Raw genomic sequence first — 26,035 nt, forward strand, 5'->3', positions numbered from 1 at the left:
GACACTAACTAACTTGTCCAAGGTCTAACATGGCAGAGCTGGGCCATGTTATTGGCCCAGGGTATTCCCTGATCTGACTGCTGGTACAATCTGAACAAGTCCTCTGGGTGGTATATTTCTTTCTGACGACAGGCTTTGCAAACAAGAGCTCAGAGTTTCCTGCATTGCAAGGCCCGTGAGATACTGTCAGTGCTCGATCCAGCCCCGGAATCTGGGCAGCCCTGTGACACTGGTAACTGACCTGGGTCCAGGTGTTTCCTTATTGACACAGCTCTGGGAGTCAAAACCAGTCTGTTTTCAGGTTATTTCAACAGACCGAGTTCCCTCGTTTCTCAGGGAAACTGCCTCCCCCTTCTCCAAACCCTGGCAGGGGAGCGGCTGCAGTTCTGAACTTGGCCTCGGAGCCAGATTCCCAGGTGGGCTGGGCTGGCACAACCTGGCTGTTCAGAGCCAGTTATTGTGTCCCAATGTGACCCCAGGCTGGGGGACGTGCCTGGTGTGAGCAGCCGGTGATTAGGCCGTGCCTGGATCGATCGGTTGCTCTGGGAGCCTGTGCGAGGTGTTTAGCAAAGAGCTGAGCACTGGCCACGGTGCCAGGGTAATTTCTCTCCACACACTCGTACGTAGGTAGCAAAGCCACTCTTCAGCTGGTGGGTGCAGGGGCACGGGGGGAAGGGAAGGACTCATACCTTCCAACCACTGGCTCGTGCCAGCCCTGGGCCCAGCGCCTTATGATATGGTCACGTTCATTTTTCACAACCACCCTGGGGGGACTCTATCGTTACTCCTGTTATATAGGTAAGAATCCTGTGGCTCAGAGGAGGTGGGGGCACCTGCCCAAGGTCAAAAAAAGCAGATGGATGTCAGAGGTGGGATTTAAACCCAGGCCACTCTGGCCCACGGACGAGAACCTGGTAGGAGGCAGGGGATCGGGGCCACGGAATGTTAGCCACAGCCCTTAGCCATCATCTGTTCAATCCCCTCTTCCTGGGGATGAGGAACGGGGCCCGCGGGGGAAGTGACTTTGCTGAGGCCCCTCGGTGCGCCCGGGCTGCCCTAGGGATGCCCCGTGCACCGTCTCTGAATGGAAGGAAAGGAAAGAGGGGGCTGTTATTTGAAAAGTTCTCCATTCCCGGCAGGTGGGGCCGGGGTCTTGGGGCTCCCTTACTCAGATTCCTCCTCCTTGGTTTCCTTCAGGCTCTCAAGGAATGTCTCTTCAAGGAGCTCCAGCTCCCCCAGGGGCACTTGGAGGACGGAGGTCATGTGGCAAATGAGGACTCGGGCCCGCGCGTCGTATTGCCCTCGAGAGAGAAACAACACGAGAAGAGGGTCAGCTTGGCTTCTGAAAACAGAGATGTCAGCAGCAGAGTAACTGATAAAACCCAAACCCCACAGGCGCCCGAAACACACAGCCGCACGAGAACCGGTACTCAGATGCCAGCGCAGCTTGCTGGGTGGAGTCCTGGGAGACCGTTAAAAGCAGGAACCAGCAGCAAGGTAGTGCTGTTTCCACCAAATTAGCAAAGATCAGGTTTTTTTTTTTTTTTAAGATAAATGTCTTTTTTTTTAAAGATTTTGTCTATTTATTTTTTAGAGAGGGAAGGGAGAGAGAGAGAGAGAGAGAAATATGAATGTATGGTTGCTGGGGGTCATGGCCTGCAACCTAGGAATGTGCCCTGACTTGGAATCGAACCTGCGATGCCTGGTTTGCAGCCCACACTCAATCCACTGAGCTACGCCAGCCAGGGCAAAGGTCAGGCTTTTAAAAAAAATTTAACCCAAAGCTCTCAAGGAGACAATGGCCACGGGTGCCCGGGTGGGAGTGTGCATGACCTAAACTCCCGGGAGGGCAGTTTGACAATATTTATATCTGAACAATGCGCACCCCCCAGGTCACAGGGCCTGAAGGTGGAATGGTGGCTACAAGGGGGTATGGGATGGGGGGGAGTGGGGAGTGAGTGTTCAACGGGGCGGTCTTTCAGCTTTGTGAGATGAGGGGTTCTGGAGATGGTTGCACAGCAACCTGCATGTGCCTGATGCCGCTGAACTGGGCGCTTAAACGTGGGCAAGAGGCTAAAGTTCATGTTAATATTTCGCTCCCCCCGCCCCCGCCCAAACCCGGGAAAAGGATGTACAGCTCCTTTGGCCCAGGAACTCTATTTCTCAAATTCTGATCTTAAGAAAACAATCTTGAATGCAGCAAATGTTTAGTAAATAAAGGCCCCACTGTTGCATTTGTAACACGGAGGTGGAAACGATGGGAGGCTTCCGCCCTCGGGGGCGAGACCAGTGAGCACACCGCCCAGTGGAAAACTATAAAGCTGTCAAGAATGAGCCCTAAAAGTGTGTAGTCACTGAGAAAAATGCTTGTGCAATGAAACAGATTAAAAGAACGGACAAAAAATACTGGCTGGCGTAGCTCAGTGGATTGAGCGCGGGCTGGGAACCAAAGTGTCCCAGGTTCAATTCCCAGCCAGGGTACATTCCTGGGTTGCAGGCCATAACCCCCAGCAACCGCACATTGATGTCTCTCTCTCTCTCTCTCTCTCTCTCTCTCTCTCTCTCCCCCTTTCCTCCCTAAAAATAAAATAAATAAATAAAATCTTTAAAAAAGAACGGACAAAAAATCCATGTGATATGTCCAAGGGGCCCAAGTAAGGAAAGAAAAAAAAAAAAAAACACTGCACAGAACAAAAGGAGAAGGAAATATGTTAAAGAGAGGATTTTTTTTTTTTGCCTTTGAAAAATTACCCATAATCACCTCGGGTTAATTTATAATTGGAAAAATGCATGTGTCAGAATCTGACCAAAGGTGTCCCGTCCAAGCTCTGAAGCCTGCGAGAACGGTTCACAAGGACGGGGCCCCCGAAAGGGGTCGGGCGAACCAGCTCCGTGTGGGGGTTTGTCTTCAGGCAGCAGAGGGGCAGGGCCCTGGGCAGAGTGCCCCTGTTCTACCGTGACCAATGCCATTGCCAGCCTCAGCTGTGCCCCAGCCTGTCCACTAGATGATGTGCCCTGTGTGGCATTAGGGACCCTCCTGGCTCTCCTCTCGGGTGCCCAGCCTTAGAGCACTGCATCACCCAGCACCCGAGCCAGAGACGAGGGACACCCACCACCCTCCTCCCTCACCCTTTACACCCCAAGTCTCCGAGTCGTGTGGACTCTATCTAAAAACAACTCTACCGCATCCATTTCACTTTCCCACTTGAGGGGTCTTAGGTCACTGTACCCCCTGATGGAATGTTTCCTGATAATAAGTGTAAATCATTACAATGGTGCATCATGCAAAGTAAGATATATGTGTTTCTCATGGCTGCTGTAACAAATTCCTAGACTTAGTGTCTTTTTTTTTTTTAAAGATTTTATTTTTATATTTATTTTTAGAGAGGGAAGGCGGGGGGGAGAGAGAGAGAGAGAGAGAGAGAGAAACATCAATGTGCGGTTGCTGGGGGTTATGGCCTGCAACCCAGGAATGTACCCTGGCTGGGAATTGAACCTGGGACACTTTGGTTCCCAGCCCGCGCTCAATCCACTGAGCTACGCCAGCCAGGGTTGACTTAGTGTCTTAAGAAATGCACATTTATTCTTTTACAGATCTGGAGGCCCAATATCCTGAAATCGAGGTGTGAGCAGGGCCGACTCCTTCTGGAAGGCCTGGGGGAGAATCTGCTTTCTCATCTTTCCCAGTTCCCCCTGCCATCCTCAAAGTGTGGCTCCCTCCTCCCATCTCCTCCTACTCTCACGTAGAGCCTCCTGCCTCCCTCTTAAAGGTGGGTGATGAGGTCGGGCCCACCCGGATAATCCAGGAGATCGCCCCGATCCCCACCTCCCTCACACCTGTAAAGTCCCGTTGCCGTACAGGTGACACAGTCACAGGCTCCAGGGATTAGGACATGGACCTCTTTGGGGGAGCATTGTTCTGTCCACTACTTAAACCTTGAACTTCTGTTTCCCCCCAAGATGTGGCTCGGCCATCACCTCCTCTCTGAGCGCCCGTCTCCAGAGCACCCCTCGCTTGGGGCCCACTGTCCCTCGCCCAGGCCTCTCTCTCATTGTCTGCTCCATCTTATTGTGTCAAAGTCGCTCATCAGCAGCTCCGAGCCCAACACATGGCAAGAGCTCAAACAGCATTTACTCAAGGAAGGAAGGAATGAACGAACTCTTCAGATCTTCAGTCAACTTCTTTATGATTCCAGCAAGATGACAGGCTTCCAAATGGGACCTTTTTGACAAAGAGGGCAAGTCCCAAGGACTCAGTATCCAGCTAGTTTTCGAATAGGCCATGTGATGATGTGCGTTGCCTAAAATACAAATTCCCACATCCGACGGGACATCGGCATTATTTGAGAAGGAAGGGCTCCCTTTTCTGACCCTGGAGGGCGCGTGGGAGCCTCCCTTCCCTGGCCTCAGGCGTCCCACCCTCTCTCCACTCGCCTCCTCTCCCTCCCCCGCTGCCCTTCTGGGTGGGAGCGACGATCTGGCTGGGTCCGGTCTGACATTCTCTCTTCTCTCTGGCACCCGCCTGGCTGCCCAGTCCAGCAGGCTGTGGGCTTCGCAGGGCAGCCAGGTTCCCTCGGGTGGGACATGTCACCCACTCAACCAGCCAAACTGCCGCCATATTCTCCCATCACCCCCGGACACTGCAGCTCCATCCACCTCACTCCTGTGAAATCTCTCAACCGGCTCCAAACCGGCGGGGACAAGGGGTGTCACCCATGGGACTTCTCGGATTGAACGAGTGCCGCCTCCCGGAGATTCTGACCCAGTAGGTTGGGCACAGGACCTGGGACCCATCTCCGAGCACACACAGCCACGTCTGAGAACCACCAGTCTGGAGGGACAGACCACTGTTGCTCCGATTCTCCTCGGGGCCCCTCTCCCTCCTTGGTTCCAGGGTCCCCAACCCCAGGAACCCCAGTCGGGCCTCCTGGCACTTTGCTCTCTGCTTTCCTGGGAGGTAATGTGACCTGCAATCTGTCACCATGACAACCAAGTCCAAACCCTGCCATGACCCAGAAGGCCTGTGGCCCAATTTCTGACCTTCCCTTCTAGAATGTTCCTTCTACAGAGCCTTTGTACTTGATGTTTCCACTTCCTGGAAGGCTCATTTTCCAGATCTCCACCTGGGGCCCCTCCTCCTAATTCAGGTCTCTGCTCAAACGACTCCCGCCCAGAGGGGCCTCCCCAGCCACCCCCCACTACTCTCTACCCTTCACGCTGCATTTTATTTCTCACAGAGCTCTCCGCTACCATGCTCACTCATTTGTTTGTCTCTCCCTGTGAAATACAAACTTTATGAGGGTCGTCGTTTTCACTGCCCTGTCCCCCGGTCCTTAGAACAGGGCCCGGCCCAGAGGATAAATGTTCAGGCGATGAGACAAACCTGGGTAGGGACTCGACTCGTGCACCGAACCTCAAGTGCAGAGGTCATCCTGGCCCAGGGGAAGAGTGGAAACATGGAGTCACGCCACAGGGTCTGGGGGAGAGGGCTCCTGGTCTATGATGGGCCCCAGTGAATGTCACAGGCTGGTCTCCTCTGCCATGCTGGGCAATGACATTATACTACAGCAGTGGTGGCTGGCCTTCAGCATGACGCAGCACCCCCCTGCCCCAGTCCTGAAGTGTGATGTTTCAGCTTCTGCAAAATAAATCGGTTCCTTCCTTAAACTAGGGTCCTCAGAGTGAGCTATAGTCTGGCTGCATTGGCCTAGCCACCCCTGGCTGCCTCCCTGATGCAGACACCGGCCCGCAGTGTCCGCGTCATTATGGATGAAGTGAGACATTCACACGGACTACCAAATCTGGTGGAGGAAAAGGGACAGCATGGCTTTTCTCTCAAGGGGAGCAAAAGCCATGACCTCCACCATGACAGGCCTTTATTGGGTTTCTCTGCCCATTACATGATGGTCCTCGTTTCCTATGCACAGGTTCACTTTAGGTGGTTCCCTTTTATGGAAAACAAAGGAGCCAATGCTGCTAATCACATCACAGAAGAGGGATATTTGCAAATGAAAAGGCAAAAGTGGTTGAACCGGTTACACTCATCCTTGGAAGGTTTAGCATGGATTTTAGGAAGTTACTTTGCAGTAAATGTCCTCAATTCAGGGTGAGGGAGTTTTAGCAAAAAGCAAGACTCATAGTGGCCTAGGTATACTGTAGGCCTGATTCCCCACAGGAGAACCTATCCATGGGCGTGGGTCCTGTGCATCTCCCAGTGGGAGCTGGGCCCACATCACGCGGAACGGTCTCCTACACCTCCCCACACTGGGAACTGCCTACGTGCTGGGGAACAGACACTGCATGCTGTGTTTGGGGTCACCAGGTCGGTTAGCGCTCCAAACAAAGGCGCTCCCTGTGCCCGAATTAGATCCTAGACTATTGCACCTGGTGATAATCGAGCTGTGGAAATTGACCAAGCCTTGGTCATGGTGATTAACTGGCGGCAATTACAATTAGTCACTAATTTATATTCCATTCATCTGGGCTGCAGTGGTCCAGGCTGCCAGGCACACAGGTAGCCTTGCAAGGTGTTCTCAGGCTCGGGGCTCTAGAGTGTCAGCCTTGGGTAGGGGTCATTTCAAGGACGTTGGTGGCCAGGTTGCTGGCTTGGGAGCTGACATTCTATTAAAGACAGGTGCTAAGGGGCAGGGGAGGGGCACGAGTCCCAGGCTACCCAGGACACCAGGGTTCCCTGGTCTTGGCTCTGGTCCTGGCCAACCTGTTAGGTGGCCAGCTCATTCCTCAAAGGACTGTCTTCTCTGTCTTGGGGTTCAGGCCAAAAGCCTGGGCATTGTTCTTCATCCTTCTCATTTCTCCACCCCTGACACCCCAATCCACCAGCTAATGTGGACAGCGGCACCTCCAAAACACATCCTGAGTCTAACTTCTGTGCTACGCCTGCTCGGCCATCGCCACTGTGACACCACCGTGACCACTGCCCCTCTTCGACTGCCAGCCGCCTCGCTGGTTTCCCATCTTCCAGTCCTGCGTCTGTGCCCTGTGTGTCACACAGCAGCCAGAGGGGTTCTTTAGTCCGAAATCTGACCATGCTCCCTCCCCAGCTGGAGACTCCCCAACAGCTCCCCGATGCACCCGGGAGCAAGTCCACATTTCTTCCCATGGTCTGTAAGGCGGACGCCCTCTCCCACCTCACTTCCTGTGTCAGTCCTTGTTTCACGCACCAGTGTCTGTTCCTCCAGCAAGCCAAGCCCGGTCCTGCCCCAGGGCCTTTGCACTCACTCCTCTAATTAGAAAATCTCTCCCCCAGAGCTCCACCTGGCTGGTCCCTTCTCACCCATCAGGTCCCTACTCAAAGGTCACCTCCTTAGAGGGGCCATCAGCCTCTGAGGTGGAACCACTTGTGCCCCAGCCCCTCAGTCCCCCTCGCCCTGTTCCCTGCCCCTGTTAGAGCTGTGAACAGGGCTATTGTCTGGATCTCCCCACCAGAGCATAAGTCCCATCAGGGCAGAAAGCTTTGCTTTGTTCCTTGTTGTTTCCCAGTGCCCAGGAAAATGCCCAGCGATTGGTAGGTTCCCCCATTAGGATCTGTTAGATTATTAACTGACTGTTGCCTTTAAAGGGCCGAAATAATTTTAGGACTGTATAAATGCAACTACTCCTTAACTGTTAAGGAGTTGAAATTACATTTGGCCCTTTGAAGGCAACCGCAAGGCTGATGTGGCCCCTGGTGAGGATGAGTTTGACGCCCCAGCCTTACTGGTCCTGGGGGCTGCTCAGGTCCCGCCCAGTCTGGTGCCTAGGCCAGTGCTTTTGGAAACCCACCTGAAGGACCAAGGAGCTGGTCCCCTGAGGTCCCTTCCAGCACAGAGAGCTAAGGGTCAGCCTCAGAGTGCCTGTTCCCTGTCATAGGGAGGAACTTTCAAAAGTCCAAGGTCAAATGGAGTGGAAACACCCCAAAAGCAGCCTCTGCACCACTGTCTTTAGACAACCCTGGGAGACAGGAGTCTGCAAGTCACTGCACACTTGAATCCAGGTGCGGCGTCTCGGAGAGGAAGGTGGCCCCTCCCACAGGGACTCCAAGGGGAGGCCACAGGGGAGCTGGTGAAAGTGCAGATGCCTCGGCCCTGCGTGCAGACGATCTGGCCCGGGGCTCAGGAGTCGGCACTTGCAGCAACTCCCAGCTGATTCTGCAGCAAGGGGTCCAGCTCTCAGAAACCCAGCAGTGCGCCGACAGGGGCGCACCTGCCAGTCTGAGCTGCGGACACTCACGCCTGGGGGTCAGGGCGTGATCAAGAAGACCCCTGTGTCCCCTCCACCGGGAAGGAAAACCAGCATCCTTGGTGCTCCTGCTGAGAGCTAGCTGGGCATCACTCCAGCAGCCTGCATCTGGGGTTGCTGATCCTCCCAACGGTCCCAGGAAGCGGGTCGTGCGAGGCCCCGTTTTGCAGACGGGGAAGAGCAGTGCAGAGAGGCTGAGGCTGAGGCACTTTCTAAGTCACACGGCTGAGAGGGTGGCGGAGCTCAGAGCTGCGGGCTGCTAGGACAGCTCAGGGACCCTGTGCCTCTCCTGTCCCCAGGGTCTGAGGACACACCTCTCGGGATGTAGTCACACAGCTGCTTACGTGGCCCATTCTACTACCGTCCAGCGATTCACCGACTGCTCCAGTTACATATTTTTATGTGTAATATTTAGAATATTTATCCCAATTTTCACCCTAGGTTAAATTTTTTTTTTCATATAAGGTAACCACACCTCATCCCCATCACCCTGGCTGCAGCTGGGCAGTGGGTTTTAGCTTTCATGTGGAGGTTCAGGGTCTTCACTTTGTGAGGGACAGTGTGGCTGGAGGGCCGGTGTGGCTGGAGGGTCGGGAACTTTAGGATGGGTCCCCTCATGGGCCAGAAGCTGAACTCAGGTTGTTTCTGGCCTGGTCCTGCCTTTTCTCGTCACAGCTTATTTTGGGGGGACAATGTCATGACCAGTGTCGTGGGAGCAGAGGGGCTGCTTCTGAGGCCCCCCTCCAGCTCCACCCTCTAGGATGCTGGCAAAATCGGCTGCGCCCTGCCACACGGGGCACCCACTCTGCCTTCTGGCCTCACCCTCCCTCTCTAAGGCAGCTTTAAGGGAAATGGACAAGGGCTTTATCCATTTCCCTCCATGTGGGAAGCACAGCAGCGGCCGAGAGTGGACTCTGGAATCACGCCGCCTGGGTTGGAATCTCGAACCCCTGACTTTCTGGCTCTGTGGCTGGGGGCAGGTTACTTCCTGCTCTGTGCTGTATTTTCCTGTTCCGTAATATGGGGACGGTAGTGCACCTCCCAGAGTTGCTGAGGGGTTTGAAAGAATTAGAATAAAGTACTGAGCTCAGGGCCTGCCCATAGTAGGCACGCAATGAATAGCAGCTGTAGTTAAAATTACACCTGGAGCCCAGTCCAGGGCTTGGCGCCTGCCGTGGGTGCTCAGTTCTCACCTGCCGAATGAACGGGGCAGCCCTTTTTAATGCTGATCCACGTCGGGTGACTCTCTGGGATGCTGGTGGAGAACCCCGCCAGCAGTGACAACATTTTGCATTTCGCCACGAGGAAAGACCAGTATCTCAAACCCTTCTGCTTCATCAGGGAGGCGGGGCTTGCAATTTGGGAACAAAGGCCAAGTCTGCGGCAGAGACTGCCGCCCCGTGCGGTGCACACCCCCGCCCCTCGGGTCCCAAGGCCTCGACTGAGGCCGTCTTTGGCTTCAGAGGACAGGGGGCAAAATCCACAATCCAGCTGAAGTTTCCTGAGACCCAACGCAGAGCTCCCAGGGAGACTCACTTTCTCCTAAATGGAAGTTTTAAACTTTGACATGTAGTCCTGGGTTGCTCAGCCTTCTGAGCCCAGTATCCTTCTCCTGCAGGTGGGGAATAATAACAGGACCCACTTAGCAGCTGATCTGAGGATTGTGTGCTCTGCAATCATTCACAAGCGTCGTATAGGACCTAGGAGAGCCACTAGAACAGCTGCAAAGATGACCTAGTACACATCAACCAGCCCCACCTGACAGGGCCATGTCTCGGGTCTGAGAGCACCAGCTCTCACACCGGGGCTGTTTCTGCAACAGGTACAGCCCCGTCCTCCCCCCACCCGAGCCCCCCACCGTCCAGAGGACATTTGAAAACACGTAGAGACATTTTTGGTTGTTACAACTCAGAAAGTGCTTCTGGTATCTAGTGACTAGAGTTCAGGGATGCCCCCAAACACCCAACGATGCACAGGGTGGCCCCCCGACAAAGAAGGGTCCAGCCCCAAATGTCAATCACGCCCAGGCGGCAAAACCCGGTGCAGCGCAAGCTCAGGTTCAGGCTAACCCTCCACACACGAGAGATGGATTTGTCCAGTTGTGTGGGCAGAGCTTCGTGGGTTGTCACAGGATGAGGAGAAGAAAATGATGAACATGCACCCACACAAAATTCCACCCAGCTGCCCAAAGGGCATTGTTCTGGGACTAAGATCCTAATACTGTTGGTAAAGGCCGACCCTCCAGGAAGTTCTGAGAAACGCAGCTTTTCACGTGGGTTTCCTGGGCTGATTTCCTGACTAACCGCCTGGCCGCACACCCAGGAGAAGTCCAGCAGCGCAGAGGGCCTCCGCCTCTGCTGTGCAGTTCAACCCTCAAGTTCAGACAAACCACCCTGTTAGTACCGAAGCTCATTCTCTGAAGAAAGGCCACCCATCCATCCTTCTGTCCGTCCATTCTTCCTTCCATCTTTCTATCCACCCATCCACCACTAAATGCCCACCATGCGCCCATCACCGCTGCAGACGCTGAGAGACGGCGGCGAACAGTCCAGACGAGGGCCCCGCCCTCACGGAGCCTGTGGGGAAGGCACCGAGCAAAGAGCCTGACTCTGACACCGACCTTCTCTGCCCCAATCCAAGGCCCTGGGTGGGTGCCTCAAATTGTGGATCGTACTGCACCCTGCACACACACTGTTTTTTCCTGTACAGATCCACACCCATAATAAAGGCAAATTTATAAATTAAGCAGAGTCAGAGATGACCAATAACTAAGAGTAAACAGACCACTACAACAACATAGCGTAGCAACAGTTAGGTGACTGTGGTCTCTCTGATCGATGGTCTGACGACCGAGATGGCTATGATGTGACTAATGGGACGGGGCGGGGACACGCTGGGCGAAAAGATGATTCATATCCCAGGCCAGATGGAGCTGGGCTTCAAGCTTTCACCACACTACTTAGAACGGCCTGCAGTTTAAAACATATGCGTTGTTTATTTCTGGAATTTTCCACTTAATATTTTCAAATGGTGGTGGGCCGTGGGTAACGGAAACCACAGAAAGCTGAACTGCAGATAAGGGGCGGGGGGGGGGCTACCGTAGCTAAGTTAAAGATCTCCAGGCGAGGTCAGCTCAGACAATGTCTTCATCAGAGCCACGCAGAGGAGAGGGAAGGGAGGAGGAGGAGAAAGCGTGGGAGAGGAAGGCGGAGACTAGAGCGACGCAGCCACAAGCCAAGGACACGTGGAGCTACCGGCTGCTGAAAGAGGCAGGAAGGATTCTCGCCTGCAGCCTGCAGCCTGCAGAGGGAGGGAGACCCTGCTGACACCTCGCTTTCAGGCTTTTGGCTTCCAGAACCACGAGAGAACACGTTTCTGCTGCTTTAAGCCACCCGTCTACGGTGACTCGTTTCGACAGCCCTGGGAAACGAATGTAGTGAAATCCTGTCCTGCCACTCACTGAGCAATTGTGGGCAGATTGCTTCCCCTCTCGGAGCGGACTTCCTCGTCCACAAAACGGACCACTAGGATCCATCTCGTGAACCCAGTCAGCGGATGCTTACTGAGTGTTTACTGTGTGCAGGTGCTGGACGTGGGCGGTGAAGAAAACCGGCACGGTTCCGCCCCCGTGGAGCCCGCGGTCTGGAGGGCAGGCCAGCTACCAAACACAGAAGCGCGTGGCTAGGTGTTCGACTGCGACAGGCGGGAGGCCAGGAGGCTGCCCCCGGGGAGTGACGACTGAGCGGTGGAGAGTAGCTGGGCGTTGGGGGCAGGACCTTCTCCTGCCAGGGGAGGGGCCTGCGCAAAGACGCTGGTGCCCGAAGCAGGGTGCACTCTATGTGGGGAGAAGGGAGGAGTGCGTGGTGAGAGATGAGGGGGAGGGGCCAGCCCACCTGGAAGGGCCATCTCTCTCCCGAGTGCACAGGAGTGGCCGTGGGTACCGGGCCAGAAGGCGGCATCGTCACATGTGTGTCTGGGAAAGGTCGTTTGAGCTGCAGGGTGGAAGACAAACTGCTGGCCAGAGTGGTGGGAGGAGACCCCTGCTGTCATCCAGGAGGGGCCTGGAGGTGGCTCAGACCAGGGTGGTGGAGGGTGGAGTCAGGGAAGGGCCAGATCAAGAGCTACTTAGAAGGTGAAAACCTCAGGGCATCACGAGGAATAAAATGAGGTGACCGCTGGGAAGTACCACACAGTGCTGGGCACGAAGGACATTCGCACCGGCTGCCCTACTACGTGGGGCTCCCCTTCCTTCCTCGCACCAAAAAGACCAGGGGCAGCCGGGCCCCAGGTGAAGATGAGCGCCCGCAGTTTACACAACTCAGAGATCCACTCACCATCCTTGAGGGAGAAGCTCAGCAGGTCCTGGGGAAAAGTAACAGGAATTGGCAATCAGTTGAATGCAAGCAGCCGGCTCATTTGACAAACATCTATTGACTCTTACTAAGTGGGAGGACCAGACAGACAACACCTCTGCCTTATACTCTGCTGGTGAGTCAGACAAATAAGTAAGCAAATGAATAAATGCGTGAGGATTTCCGGGAGTGGCATGAAGGAGGGGAAGTGCCGTTTTAAATCCGTTCCCTTGAGCCGCCCCAGCCGAGTCACAGCTGCCTGCTGCACGGCACACACAGCGGGTGTGTGACAAGCCCGAGGGCACACAGCAAAGCTGCTGCTTCTGACAAAAGGCACTGTTGCACGGCACTCAGGAGCAGGGGCTCTGGAGCCAGACTGCCCAGGTTCAAATCCAGGCTCAGCCCCTTGTCGGCTGCATGATCTTGAACGAGTTACTTAACCTCCCTGTGCCTGAGTTTTCTCCTCTACAAAACGGGAATGGTCTTACAACCAACCTCACGAAGTTGCTTTGAGAATTAAATGAGTTAATATTTGTAAAGGTACTTGCACATACTAAGCGCTGCTTACGTACGAAATTAAATCAATAGTAAATACTCAATAATGATGATGTAACATTAGCATTGATCATCATCACCTGATAGTATTTGGATGAAATATTTTATCTTTCCACTGCCCCACACAGGAGCCATGTTCAGACTGACTAAGGAAATGACTTGTTCTGGCTTCCCCGGGCAGCCGCCACCTGGAGTGGGGTGGGTAGGTGTACCTGGGTGATCACCAACGGGTCCTCCTTCAAGATGGGGTCCTTCATTAAAATCTGAGCAAACATGTCAGCCCCCTCTCCTCCCACGCCGCTGGCAAAGGCGTTCATGGTCGGCAAGACAGCTTCGGACAGCTCCAGCCACGTCACCAGGCCCGCCACAAACTCCGTGCAGAAGGAGCTGGAAGACAGACAAAACTGAGATCCCGAAGCTTCCAGACTGTGCACCTCACGAGGCCATTGGGCAGTTCACCGTGGACGGGTTCACGCATGTGAACAGCCAACATGTCAAAAACCACGGTGACCGTAGTGTGTGGAGCGCAGAGGAGCCAATTTCAGGTGGTGGGGACTTTAGCTTCTTCCCCCAGCGAACCTTGGGCCGGAGAGGTTGATACACCAGGTCCACGAGCAGCCCCTGACCCTGGGCCCTGGGCCCGGCCTGAGCCAGGGCTGTGCCGGGGCTGAGGGATTGAAGGGGAGTGAGGTGCGGCCTCTGAGGAGAAGCTCCCAGCGGGTGGACACAGGGGTGTGACTGACGGACCCCGGTGGCGTGTGATGCGCTCGGGCAGGGGCGGGAATCAAGCCCTGGTGGGTGCAGAGAGGGAGCCACAGACGGGCCTGTGGGGGAGGTGAGGAGCAGTGCCTAGAACAGGCTTCCCACGGAAGGAGGTTTGCTGCCGTTGGAAGTCACCGAGGGCGTGTTTTCTCGGGAAAAGTCGGCCACGCGGCAACAGATAAAGGGCAGAGGAGTCTGCCCTCCCTCCACGGCCACTGCCACTGTGGGGTCTCTCTCCACAGTGGGCATGTGAGCCCCACGGGAGTCCCTGGGTGGGTGGTGGCCGGGACGCTGCAGGGAAGGAGGAGCCCCAGGAGCGGAGAGACAGCTGCAGCAGGTACATGGCATCTGGGGGACAGCGGCAGCATCCACATTAGCCGTTGCCTCGAAGTCACCACTCGTGGCAGTGAGGGTGGTAAGCAGAGTGGGAGGTGGGCAGAGGGACCCGGGGCAGGGGAGTCAGCTAGGAGCCCAAAGCCAAGGCTGAGACCTAGAGGTCAGGTCTATCTCCCAACCCAGCACCCTGCCTGCGTCCACCCCACTGCCCTGGCGTTCCCCATACTGGGTTCTGCACCCCCGTTCTGGCCAGAGTGGGGTGGGATCAGGCCTCCCAGAAACAAGCAGAGCTCCCTGGGGATGGTGGTGACATCAAGAAGCTTCCTGCTCGCACCACGGGGTCCCAGCTCCCAGGGATCCCAGGCAGCCCACCCACCCCAGTCCTGAGAGCCAGGGCCACCAAAGCCCAAGTAGAGAGATCTCTGCAGGCTGGGCTCCTGACAGGAGCGGGGAAAAGCTCAGGTTCAAATCCTGGCCCCACTGTTAGGGTCCAGGTCCCCAGGAGGCAGCTCTGAAATGATTATCAGGATCCTCTTGGGATCAGTGTTTGTGGGAGGGCAGGGAGGATGCAGGGCCGGGAAGGGGGAGCAGTTGAGGTGCATGTTGTCTCTACGGAGGCCTCAGGCAACCCTGCAGGGAGTGCTGAAGGCAGGTGACCCTTCAGAGTTGTCCTCACGGGGCAGGACGGGTGGGTCTTTATGCCTCCCCATCAGCCAGTCACACCCTCCCAGCAGCTGGGGGAAAGTCTTTTATTCTTAAAGGGGCATGCGAGTGATGCAGCAAGTTGCAAAAGTAACTGACCTCTCTGTGCCTCAGTTCCCTTGTCTGCAAGTGGGTTTAAGAGATCAACATCAGAAGGCTGTGGAGGTTAAATGAGACGATACACAGGAAGCACCCAGAGCAGGGCCGGGCACGTAGTAGCTGTTCCCCTTGCGTTCACCTGGCGCCATTATTTTTACTTATGGGATGGCCAAGGGAGGCAGTGGGGAACAGGGCGCCGAGTGAGGCCCCCGAGTCCCCTGGGGTGTCCCCCTCGCGTCTTTTCTTCTTCTCTCTCAGCTTCATTTCTCTCTGCCGTAAACTGCAGTTGACACCGGGACATGCCTCCGGTTGGCTGGAGAGATCAGATGACACGGTGACACGGTCACAGAGCCCGGCACCCAATGACCCTCAACGAATGTTAGCTGCTGCTCCTCCAGCTACGACAGCTTACTTCGCTGCCAGTACTGGGTGGGGCCACCCCGGATGGTGTGGGTGGGGGGTGTGCAGGGGGTGGGGGAGGGCCACGTGGACTGGACATGCCTTAGGAACAAACTTCCCTGCCAAGAGGGCGCAGGGCTGAGGGCGGCAGTGTGGCCTGGCCCTGCCTCTGTGAAGAAGGTCTGGGAGGCAGAGAAGCGTCTGGTAACAAGAGGGGAGGGGTCAGGAGCACACAGCTCTGCCTCTCGCTGTGGGATCTTGGACAAGTTACCTAACCTCTCTGTGCCCCGGTTTCTTTATCTGTAAAAGAGGCAATACCGATGAAACCTATTTCCTAGGGGTAGGTGTTGAAAATGTCATGGCACATACAAAGCACTATATGTGTGTTTCTTTAAAAGAATGAGTAAATTAATAAATATTTTGTGAGCCCTGGCTGGCATAGCTCAGCGGTTTGAGCATAGAATGTGAACCAAAGTGTCACAGGTTCCATTCCCAATCAGGGCACATGCCTGGGTTGCAGGCCATGGCCCCCAGCAACCGCACATTGATGTTTCTCTCTCTTTCTCTTTCTCCCTCCCTTCCCTCTCTAAAAATGAGTAAATATTTTTTTAAAAAAAGAAAGAGACTCCAACCATTTAAAAAAATAAATATTTTATACATATGGAGAGTGGTGGTGCAGCCATTTATCAAATAACAAACAGCATTTTTGAGGGGCAGGCCCTTGGTAATCACTTCTAAAGTGGTGGGAGGTCTAGTCGAGATCCACAAAAATCAACAGCAACACTGACAAAAAACAACAACCACGGAGCAACTATCCCTCGGTCCCCATGCTAAGTGCTTTGTACACACCGCCTGTTCCCTTCCCATCACACCCCCGTGAGGGAGGGGGGTACTATTTTACCCCTTCCAGGTATAAGGACACCCAGACCCAGAGGGGCTAAGGGGCAGCTCCAGGGTTCGAGACCACAAGTCTGACTCCGGAGGCCATGCTTAGCCACGGAGAGACCGCCCTTCCCCAGAGATTACACCCCTGGGGACACCCCGCTTGCCGGGCATTGGCACGGCAGGGCCATCAAACACCCTCTTTCATCCTTACCGAAACTTGCAGGGGGAGCCCCTGGGGTGGCAGAGATTCAATGCCTCCTTGAGGGTCTCCCTGATGGGAAGGGCTGAGCCTCACCTGGAGCCCAGAGATCCGGAGTCCAGAGCTCTCCCTGCTCACCAGGGGCCTGCAAACCTCCCGGGCGGCCACAGCTGGCCTGCGGCCTGCTCTCGTAGACTAAGTTTCACTGGCACACAGTCACACCTGGTCCTCTACACGTGGTCTCGGGCTGCTTTAGGCTGTAACAGCAAGGCTGAGGGGCTGGGGCAGAGAGCACACGGCCCGAAAGCTAAAACACCCCATCCTCCACGGACAACATGGGCCCTGCTCTACCCAGCACGTCTCCACGTTTGATGAGCAGAATCAATCGTGGAACACGGCATCTGTGATGTTTACAGCACGGGTAAGAAATAAGTACAGTGGCACCTCAGCACTCATCCTTAATTCATTCTGGAACTCATGACGAGTGCTGAAACCTATGGGTACTGAATAATGAAACATTTTCTCTTGCAGGATGGCGTTTTGATCCATACAAGTTCTAATGAGTGAGACGAGTCCTGAGCAAGTGCCGAGTGCCGAAACATTTTTTTTCTTGTCAAAACATGACGAGTACAGGGTCTGACAAGTTCTGAAGCTGATGAGTACTGAGGTATGATTGTATCTTTTTAAACAGATTTTTAAAAAAAGATTTTATTCATTTATTTTTAGAGAGGGAAGGAAGGGGGAGAGAGAGAGAGAAACATCAATGTGTGGTTGCTGGGGACCATGGCCTGTAACCCAGGCATGTGCCCTGACTGGGAATCGAACCTGTGATGCTTTGGTTCGCAGCCCGAGCTCAATCCACTGAGCTACGCCAGCCAGGGCTGATTGTATCTTAAAGGCTTGCTTTTATGTCCCATGGGGACAAAAGTGGTGACAGAATGTTTGCTTTGTTTTTTTTTTTAAATCCTTGACTGAGGATACATTTATTGATTCTAGAGAGAGAGAAAGTAAGGGAGAGAGAAACATCAATTGGTTGCCTCCTGCTGGCATCCCAACAGGGGATGCAACCTGCATCCTAGGGGATGCGAACCTGCAACCTAGGTATGTGCCCTGACCAGGAATCGAACCCAGAACCTTTTGGTACATAGGATGATGCTCCAACCAACTGAGCCACATTGGCCAGGGCCACAGAGTGTTTTCTTATGATGACTGAACCCAAGAGCATATCTGGGCTGTAAAAAAAAACCAAATGGATGCCGTGTGCAAAATGTGTTTTGGGCCAAGGAAAACCAAGACCAAGCACGTGGAAAGAGCTGGCATCCCGAATCAGAAACTTTCCAGAAGGGATGCCTCAAGGAAGGAACGCTTCCGGGGCCACGTGCTTAGAACAATGCCTAGGCGCGTGCTTGAGAGAGGGCGCAGAGGACGACAACTCACTTCCCTGCATGCCCCGCACAAGTGGTGCCCAGCACAGGCCTGGCACAGTGCCCAGGTTCACAAAGCTCTTCCCACCTATGTATCAGCTTATCGGGTAGGGGTTTACCAGGTCAGGGGAAGCTTCTAGAAAAATGGAGTCTTCCTAGACAGGGCACTGGGATTGGCCGGAATAGGGAGAGAGTTGAACCCTTGCAGGAGATGGGACTCTGGCTTGCTTGGGAACAGAATATCCAATGAGATATATTCCAACCTCCAGGTAGAGTACGTGACTTCATTATTAATAATGAGAATAGCCAATATTTGTTTGGCAGCAGCTCTACGCCAGGCTCTACGGGGCCGTCAGCCCATTCCCTCCTCACGAGCGCCCTCTCTGGCGGATGCTGTCCTCTGCAGCAGTAATTCCCCAGCCCCTTCTCCCTGGCCAGCAGAACCCACCTCTCACAATAGAGGTTAAAAATGGCAAGTGACTTTATTTTTCCCAGCCTCCTTTGCAGAAGAGGCTTGGACAAGTGACTGGCTCTAGCCAAAAGGGGAAACCTTCTTGGCCTAGTCTGGGAAAGCTTTTCTACCTGATGAGAGAGACTTGAGGGGAATCCCTGCCCTCCTTCTTGTGCCTTGGGCCTTTTGCTGTGAGGATGTGATTTGTGGCACCGCAGCAGCCATGATGTGATCAGGAGGCAAAGGCCTGAGAACTGCAGAGAAGCCAACCCACAGGCTTTTCAAGGCACTGAATTAAGCCTGGAGCTCCCTACCTTCTGATTTCCTGTTAAGCGAGAAACAAGGAATCTATTGTGACGTGCAGCTCCAAATGCCCTGACTAGCAGGAGGAAGCTCGGTATTGTCTCCATTTTACAGATGAGGAAACTGGAGCAAATGAAACAAGTCACAGAGCTAGCAAGTAACCAGTGCCATTTACTGAGCACCTACTACATGCCAGGCACTGTGCTGTGGGCTTTACCTACATTATCTCATTTACTTCTCCCTCAATTTTATTGAGATATAATTTATATTTATATATATATATGTCTCTGTATAAGTTTAACTTACATGTATTAATACACATAAATCAGCATATATTGTGAAGTGATCACCACAGGGAGCTTAGTTAGCATCCAGCATCTCATATAGATACAATAAAAAGAGAAAGCAAAAAATCATTTTTCTTGGGATGAGAACTCGTAGGACTGACTCTTTTAATCACTTTCGTGTCTACCGCACAGCAGCGTTAATTATACTCACGCTGTACCTTACACCCCCGGACCTACTTATCTTGTACAAACGCTTGTACCTTTTGACCACCTTTCTCCAATCATTTAATTCTTGTCATCCCCCTGCCAGGGTGGGTCTTGTCAGCCCACCCTCAGACGAAGAGACTGATGCTTAGGGAAATTAAGTACCCTGCACACGGTCAGTCACATGTACCTGGAAAGTGGCAGAGGATTTGAACCCAGATCTGAATCCAAAGCCCAGGGAACGTCTCCTGTGCTAATAAAGCCAGTGTGGGTCTACCCCCTCCTGCCGTGGACCTCGCCCTGTGTCTCTGCTGCGCTAGGCTGGGTGTAAGGCCCCGGGACTCAGAGGTGAACAAGGCAGCTCCTGCTCTCTGGGAGCTCGAACTGCCAGGGTGGCGGGTGCAGGAAGGGTTACAGTGCATCCTGAGGTCACGGTGATGGGTCGCAGGGCACACAGGTAGAGAGACACCCTGGTCTGACAGTGGGGAAGGTCAGGGAAGGCTTCCCGGAGGTGACCCCCAAGGAGAGGAATATACTTAAGTGTTGGGTCCAGTGGGATAGACAAAAATAAAAGACAAAACAATACAATCAAACAAATACACCCAGCAGAGACCCAAGGCATGGGGAAATTTACTCATGGGGGAGGTTTCGGGGGAGGGATCTTGAAAACCCTGCTGATGTAAAAACTTCCTGTCATCTCCTGTCCCCCGGCCTGCTGCTCCCCATCTCAGTAATGATATCTCTCTCCTCCCAGGCGCCCTCCCCGCCTGGACCTCTGGGGATAGTTAGTTCCTCCCTCTGCCCGAGCAACCTCCAGCCCGTTCCCAAGTCAACCCCATTCTCCCCGAGAAAGGTCTGTCTCGCCCGTGCCCTCCCTCCACCTCCTGGTCACTGTCCTCGTCTCCCCAGTGACCCCATCCGCCTCCTCACTGGCCTCCTCCTGCCTCTAAACTCTCTCCCCATAGAATCCTTGAAGCCCTTAAAGGCCAAAGACCAAGCTCTGAACAACTCTCTATTAGAACTTTAAATATACATTTAAATGCACATGTTCCATAGTGACAATGGCAGATATTAACATGATCATTAGACTTGTCATTCTTTTGCTCCCGTGATACCCCATCTGTTGCTATTATATCCAGTCATCCAGTCATATCCAGGTACCGCCCCACCCCCACCTGACCTTGCTCTTCTTTGTTTTACCTACAGGGTCTTGTAGTACACCCAGCACATAGTAGTAGTTCAACAAATGCATGTCGCATGAATCAATAAATATCTTATCTCCGTATTAGACTGTGTCCTACCTGAGGGCAGGGATACTGTCTGCCTTGTTCGCCTTATTCATGGGTATCTTCCATGTATTTCAAATGGTGCCTGGCGCACAGTAGGTGCTCAGAAAATGCTGGGGAGTGCTGACTGAGATGTCCTATCCCCCGGCAGGCTGCGAGCTCCTTAAAGGCGAGCACAATGACTCCCTTCTTTTTGCAGTGCCCCAAACACCTGGCAGGCCGCTTGGGGTGTCCCTGATGGTCTCCCCGAAGAAGGATGACCTTCCCTCTGTGAGGTGAAAGTACTCACCTTTGCTCAGGTTCTGGAAACAGCTGGGACAGGGATATGCCACAGAGGGCGGCGTAGGCAAAGCGGTTGGCCTCGGACAACTCCCGGCCCATGGGCTGACGTGGCTCCCCCTCCGTGGCCGGCTCGGCCACTGGGTGCAGCCTCAGGCTTGATCTGTCCCGTGTGGCCATTGCCAATCCTGCAGGAGAAAGAGCCCAGTGAGTGAGAAATGTGTCCGGGGGGTCGGCAGGGGTCACTTAAATGGGACACAAAAATTTGAGCATAAAAGAAAAGATGGATAAACTAGCTTTCATTAAAATTAAGAACTTCTATTCATCATCTTTAAGAGAGTGAAAACATATACCAAACACTACTAGGAGATATTTTCAATATGTATTTCCAGAAAGGATTTGTATCCAGAGTGTATAAGCAGCCCTTTTAAGTTATAAAGAACTTAAGTTCTAAGTTATAGGAGACAACTTTTAAAATAGGCTGGTATAGCTCAGCTGGCTGGAGCATTGTCCCATACACTGAAAGGTCACTGGTTCGATCCCTGGTCAGGGCACATACCTAGGTTGTGGGTTCAGTCCCCCGTTGGGGTGTGAACAGGAGGCAACTGATTGATGTTTCTCTTTCACATGGATGTTTCTCTCTCTCCCTCTTTCTAAAAAAAAAATCCCCCAAAGAATAGGCAAAATAAGTACTTCATAAAAGATCACCAATGGCCAATAAGCATGTGCAAAGATGTTCAACATCATTAGTCATTGGAGAAATAGAAATTCCAACCCAATGAGCCATTGCTACTCACCCATCAGAATGGCTAAAACAGAAGACTGACCACACCAAGTGTTGATGAGGGTAACAGACAAAGAGAATATTGCATTGGTATTTCTCCTTCTTTCTCTTTCCCCTCCCCTCTCTCTAAAATCAATAAGCATGTCCTTGGGTAAGGATAAAAAAACTCAGTGGGATACTACCACTCACTGTCTGAATTGTTAAAACTAAAAAGACCGACAATACCAAGTGCTGGTGAGAATAAGGAGCAAATGAAACTTTCATACACTGCTCATGAAAGTGTTCACCTCCATCTGGAAAAGGGTTTGACATTATCCACTAAAGCTAAACATATGTTCTTCTCTTTGCTCCAGTAATTTCACTCCTGATAAATGAGGGCTCTGTCCACCACAAGACACGTGCACGCATGCTCAGAGAAGCTCCATTCATAGCAGTCCCAAACTGCCAACAACCCACATGTTTGATCGCAGCAGAAGGGAGGGACGGCACCCTAGTCAAACCGTGGACTATTATGCAATGATGAAAAAGAAGGAAGTCTGGCTAATAACAACAAGAAGAGTGAATCTCATAGACACAATGGTACGCTGACAGCCACGCATGAGGATGCATTCTGTAGGGTTATGTTTGTATGAACTTGAGGAACAGATCACACTGATCGGAGGTGATCTCGGTCAGAGGACAGGTTAGCTGTGGGAGGGAACACCGGCTCAGAAGGGGCACGGGAAAGCTTCTGGTGATGGCAATGTCCTGTATCTTGACCCACGTGGTAATTACGTGGGTATAAGTGTACTTCAAAAGTCATTCAGCTGTCTACTTAAGATTTGTGCACTCTCTATATGCTCTATTTCAATGAAAGGAAGGAAGGAGAGAAGAAAGGAAAAGGAAAAAAGGAGGAAAGGAGGAAGGGAGGTCTTCTTTCCTCCCTCTCCCTCCCTTTATTCTTTCCTTCCTTCCCAGAGGGAGAAAGAGACATAAATCCACTCCCATCCAGCTATAACATGTTTGTTCTCAAAAGATACCTCCCATGAAGGAGTTATTTAAATATCTGTCCACAACTAGTACTTGATTAGCATTTCAAAAGAACTCTGAACTTCATTAGGAGCAGCAAATCAAACCAGCAGCAAATAAACTGGAGGGCACCTCCAGTTTACAAAGCACTTTCCAATCTATTTCATTCTCCCAACTACCCTGTAAGGTTCAATGGGACGTGAGCCATTATGATTTGTGGGCTCAGAGAGGCCAAATGACCTCCCCCAAGTTATATGGTAAGTATGTGATGAAAGTCAAACCAGGCTGTTGGCTCTAAACCCTGTGCTCTCTCCTCTGCACCAGCACAGGGATCCTTCTTCCCTTGTTTCAGCTGGAGAAATTGAGGCACAGAGAGGGAAAGACTTTGCCCAAAGTTGCCCAGCAAGACTGGCCTCCAGTGATTGCCCCAGGAACCAGGGATTCACAGATTTCCCTGGCTCCGAGGATCATCTCAGACCACGGCGGTGGGCCAAGGGGCAGCCGTAAGCCAGGAACTGAGGACGGCATTGGGGCAGCAGCCAGCCATGCCAGCAGGCTTAGCAATTTGCACTGCATGTAATCAACTCCATGTGCTCTTTGGAGGCTGCGGCAATTGTGCCTATTACCTGAAGGGGCCCAGGGTGGTATTTTATTGGGCTGGTCTCTAGGGAGGCCCACAGTGGTTTTTAGTTCAAGAATAAACAACCCTGTCATCAGAGAAGCATGAGCTAGCCTGCCTCTAACCACAGGGCAGAGGGGAAAAAGTAGGTGTAAAGTTATGAGTACGCACTACATGGTTTATTCTTGTATTGTTTTTTCTTAATTATTGTTATTATTTTCCATGCAAACAACAGTAAACCTCCTTTTGCCCCTCCCGGTAACTAGTGCACAAAAAGCTCAGCTCGGGCCAAATTCACTCATTCACTCAACAAACATATTCCTGATGCCCTATAGTCCGTTCTCTCCACAGTCGCCCTAGTGGCCTTTGTTTCACATACACCAGTCCCGTCACCTGGCTGCTTAAAAGCCTCGGAAGGCTTCCACTGCACCAGGATGGAATCCAGTCCCCTTAGAGTGGGCTACAACGTCCTGCGTGATCGGCCCGCCTGTCTCTAAGCTTCTCGTGCCCCCCACACCCGACTTGTTCACTACACCATAGCCGCACCGGCCGTCTTTCTGCTTCTCAAACACCCGGGCTGGCCTCCCCTCTGGGCCTTAGCACTTGCCATCCCCCCTGCCTGGGACACTCGTCCCCTGACCTGGACATTAGCCTGGCCTCAGCCTGAATGTCACCAGGCTAAAGTACTTCTTTCCTCTACTCCAGCTTCCTGTCTGGTTTATAATACTTAGTCCTATCTTCAATAACATATTTTTAAATTATTCACTTACCTATGGATGCCCATAGAACATAAGCTTCTCAAGGCAGGCCCCTGGCTGCTTCTTCCCTGTTGCGCCCCGCGCTCCCTGAGGTGGCCCTGGGTGTTACAGGCATTCCATAACTGCTTGCCGAATGAATGAGGGAGGGTATATGATGTGTGATGGCCTGTTCTGGACCTTGGGGCAGATCAGGGGACAATACTGACAAACTCCCTGCTCTCAGGGGCTTATGTTCTGGTGGGACACGGGCAGTAATACACCGACACGTAATGATAATGACTCAAGTGACTTGCCCAAGATCGCACAGCTAGTAAGTGGTGGGACCAAGATTTGCATTTGGGTGGTCTGGTTGTCGGGTCCGCGCCCTTAGCAGTCCGCTCAACAAACAGTAAACGTTTGGTCAGGAAGGGATCGCCAGGGAAGAACAGTGAGGCAGGGTGAGGGGGCAGGAAGTGATGGGCAGGCGGGAGTGACCGCGGGATGCAGGGGAAAGGCAGAGGAGCCATCCCAGCAGAGCCTGCAGGGAAATACAGGGCACAGCCCTGCGGATGGGTGGGAGAGCACTCCAGCAGAAGCAGCAGGAATGTGGTGGAGGCAGACAAGTGAACAGATGACGACAAGCCAGCAGAATAGACGCCGTGATGGAAGAAAGAGACAGGGGGATAGCAAGGGGGGGCCGGAACCCAGAAGTGGCTTCGTGGAGAAGGGGACGTCAGATGGGGGTGGGGGCGGGGGGAAGAACGTGCTCTGGGCGGAGGGGACGGCACACGTCAAGACTCAGAGGTGGAAGAGAGAGAAGGCTTTTCCATTCTTTTTTATCCTCACCCAAGGACATTTTTTCATTCCTTTTAGAGAGAGCGCGCGAGACATCTATGCGAGAGAGAACATCCATTGTTGCCTTCTCCTACGCACCCTGACAAGGGATTGAACCTGCAACCCAGGCATGTGCCCTGACCAGGGATTGAACCTGCGACCTTTTGGTCTATGGGACGATGCTCCAACCAACCAAGTCACACCAGCCAGCGTAAGAGAAGGTGCTTTTTAAGAACCAGAAAGATGCCCAGTGCAGCCAGGGTTTGGCAGTGGGAGGGAAGAGACGGGGTGGGAGGGGATGCCGCCGCCAGGGGCTGCGCACCGCAGACCACGGTCTCCCAGCTAAGGGCTGAGACTTAGCTGCACGGCCACAGCCGTGCGAGGAGCTGTGAGGTCATGTGGGACCTCTCCATACTATTACTTTTACAACTGCCTGTAGTCTGTAATTATTTAAAACTAAAAACTAAAAAGAAAAGAAAGAAAGAAAGAAAAAGAAAAAGCACTGTGATGTCTCTACAAGACTTGAAGGACCTTTTCTTAAGGTCTGAGCAAACTAAACACACAAATTCACCTCCTCCCCAAACTAAGCAGTTAGTTAATTTAATAAACCCATATTGGCACCTACTATGTGCCAGGCACCGTCTGACATGCTGGGGACACACGGTGACTAAGACAGACAACAACCCTCCACCCCGGAGCTATGTTCTAGTGCGACAGACAAGATGCAAACTTCTATCTAAAATAAGACAATCTTAAATAATTGTGAGGGTTCTGAAGGAAAAGGAACCTTAAATAATACTTACCCAGATTTCTGGAAACAACTGTAGGCCTCCCGTCTAGGTCTGAAAACAGGCTGCCAGCGTCTGGATGGTTCTTGGGGAAATATGCAAATTACCCTGGAGGAACAAACCGGAAAAACCAGCCCGTGGGTCCACAGGGTGTGGGATCTGGAGGAGGCCCGTGGGAGACAGGGATCCGGACGCCCAGGCTCAGGAGGCCTTGCCCCGCCGGTCCCTGAACCTGGGATCCCTTCTCAGCGGGGCGGCAGGCAGTTAGCTACCAGTCTCTGAGCACAGCCCTGGACTCTGCTTGAACCGTCTGCTGTAACTCCTCGAACCCTGAGCTGTGGTCGCTGCGCCTGCTCCTTGGTTAGCCTGGCCGTGGAGGGCAGGCACCCGATCTCCTCCATCCCGGTGCGCACCCCTTGCCTGCCACAGACGGACTGCTCAGAAATGTTACTCCAATGAATGAACGAACTAGTGTGGGGGCTTGAGCAAGAGCTAGACTTTCCT

At 53.1% G+C, this 26,035-nt stretch overlaps 1 protein-coding gene across 3 annotated transcripts in view; it reads right to left on the reverse strand.

Moving 5' to 3' along the window:
- The window catches only part of TMCO4 (transmembrane and coiled-coil domains 4), a 79,984-nt gene that overhangs the window by 45,845 nt on the left and 8,104 nt on the right, over positions 1 to 26,035 (reverse strand). For 2 of the 3 annotated variants that reach the window (XM_045859547.1, XM_045859550.1), the window contains exons 4-9: positions 25,547 to 25,639; positions 21,321 to 21,414; positions 20,772 to 20,949; positions 13,358 to 13,532; positions 12,573 to 12,600; positions 1,169 to 1,301 (exon numbers count right to left, since the gene is read on the reverse strand). In XM_045859547.1, the coding sequence (XP_045715503.1) occupies positions 1,169 to 1,301; positions 12,573 to 12,600; positions 13,358 to 13,532; positions 20,772 to 20,941 (506 nt within the window). In that variant the 5' untranslated portion in view covers positions 20,942 to 20,949; positions 21,321 to 21,414; positions 25,547 to 25,639. The remainder of the gene's footprint in view (positions 1 to 1,168; positions 1,302 to 12,572; positions 12,601 to 13,357; positions 13,533 to 20,771; positions 20,950 to 21,320; positions 21,415 to 25,546; positions 25,640 to 26,035) is intronic. The other variant, XM_045859548.1, reaches the window with a different exon arrangement.

This window comes from Phyllostomus hastatus, unplaced genomic scaffold (genome assembly GCF_019186645.2).
Source record: "Phyllostomus hastatus isolate PE091 unplaced genomic scaffold, TTU_PhHast_1.1 phas_scaffold_182, whole genome shotgun sequence".
In the NCBI taxonomy this organism is placed as follows: Eukaryota; Metazoa; Chordata; class Mammalia; order Chiroptera; family Phyllostomidae; genus Phyllostomus; species Phyllostomus hastatus.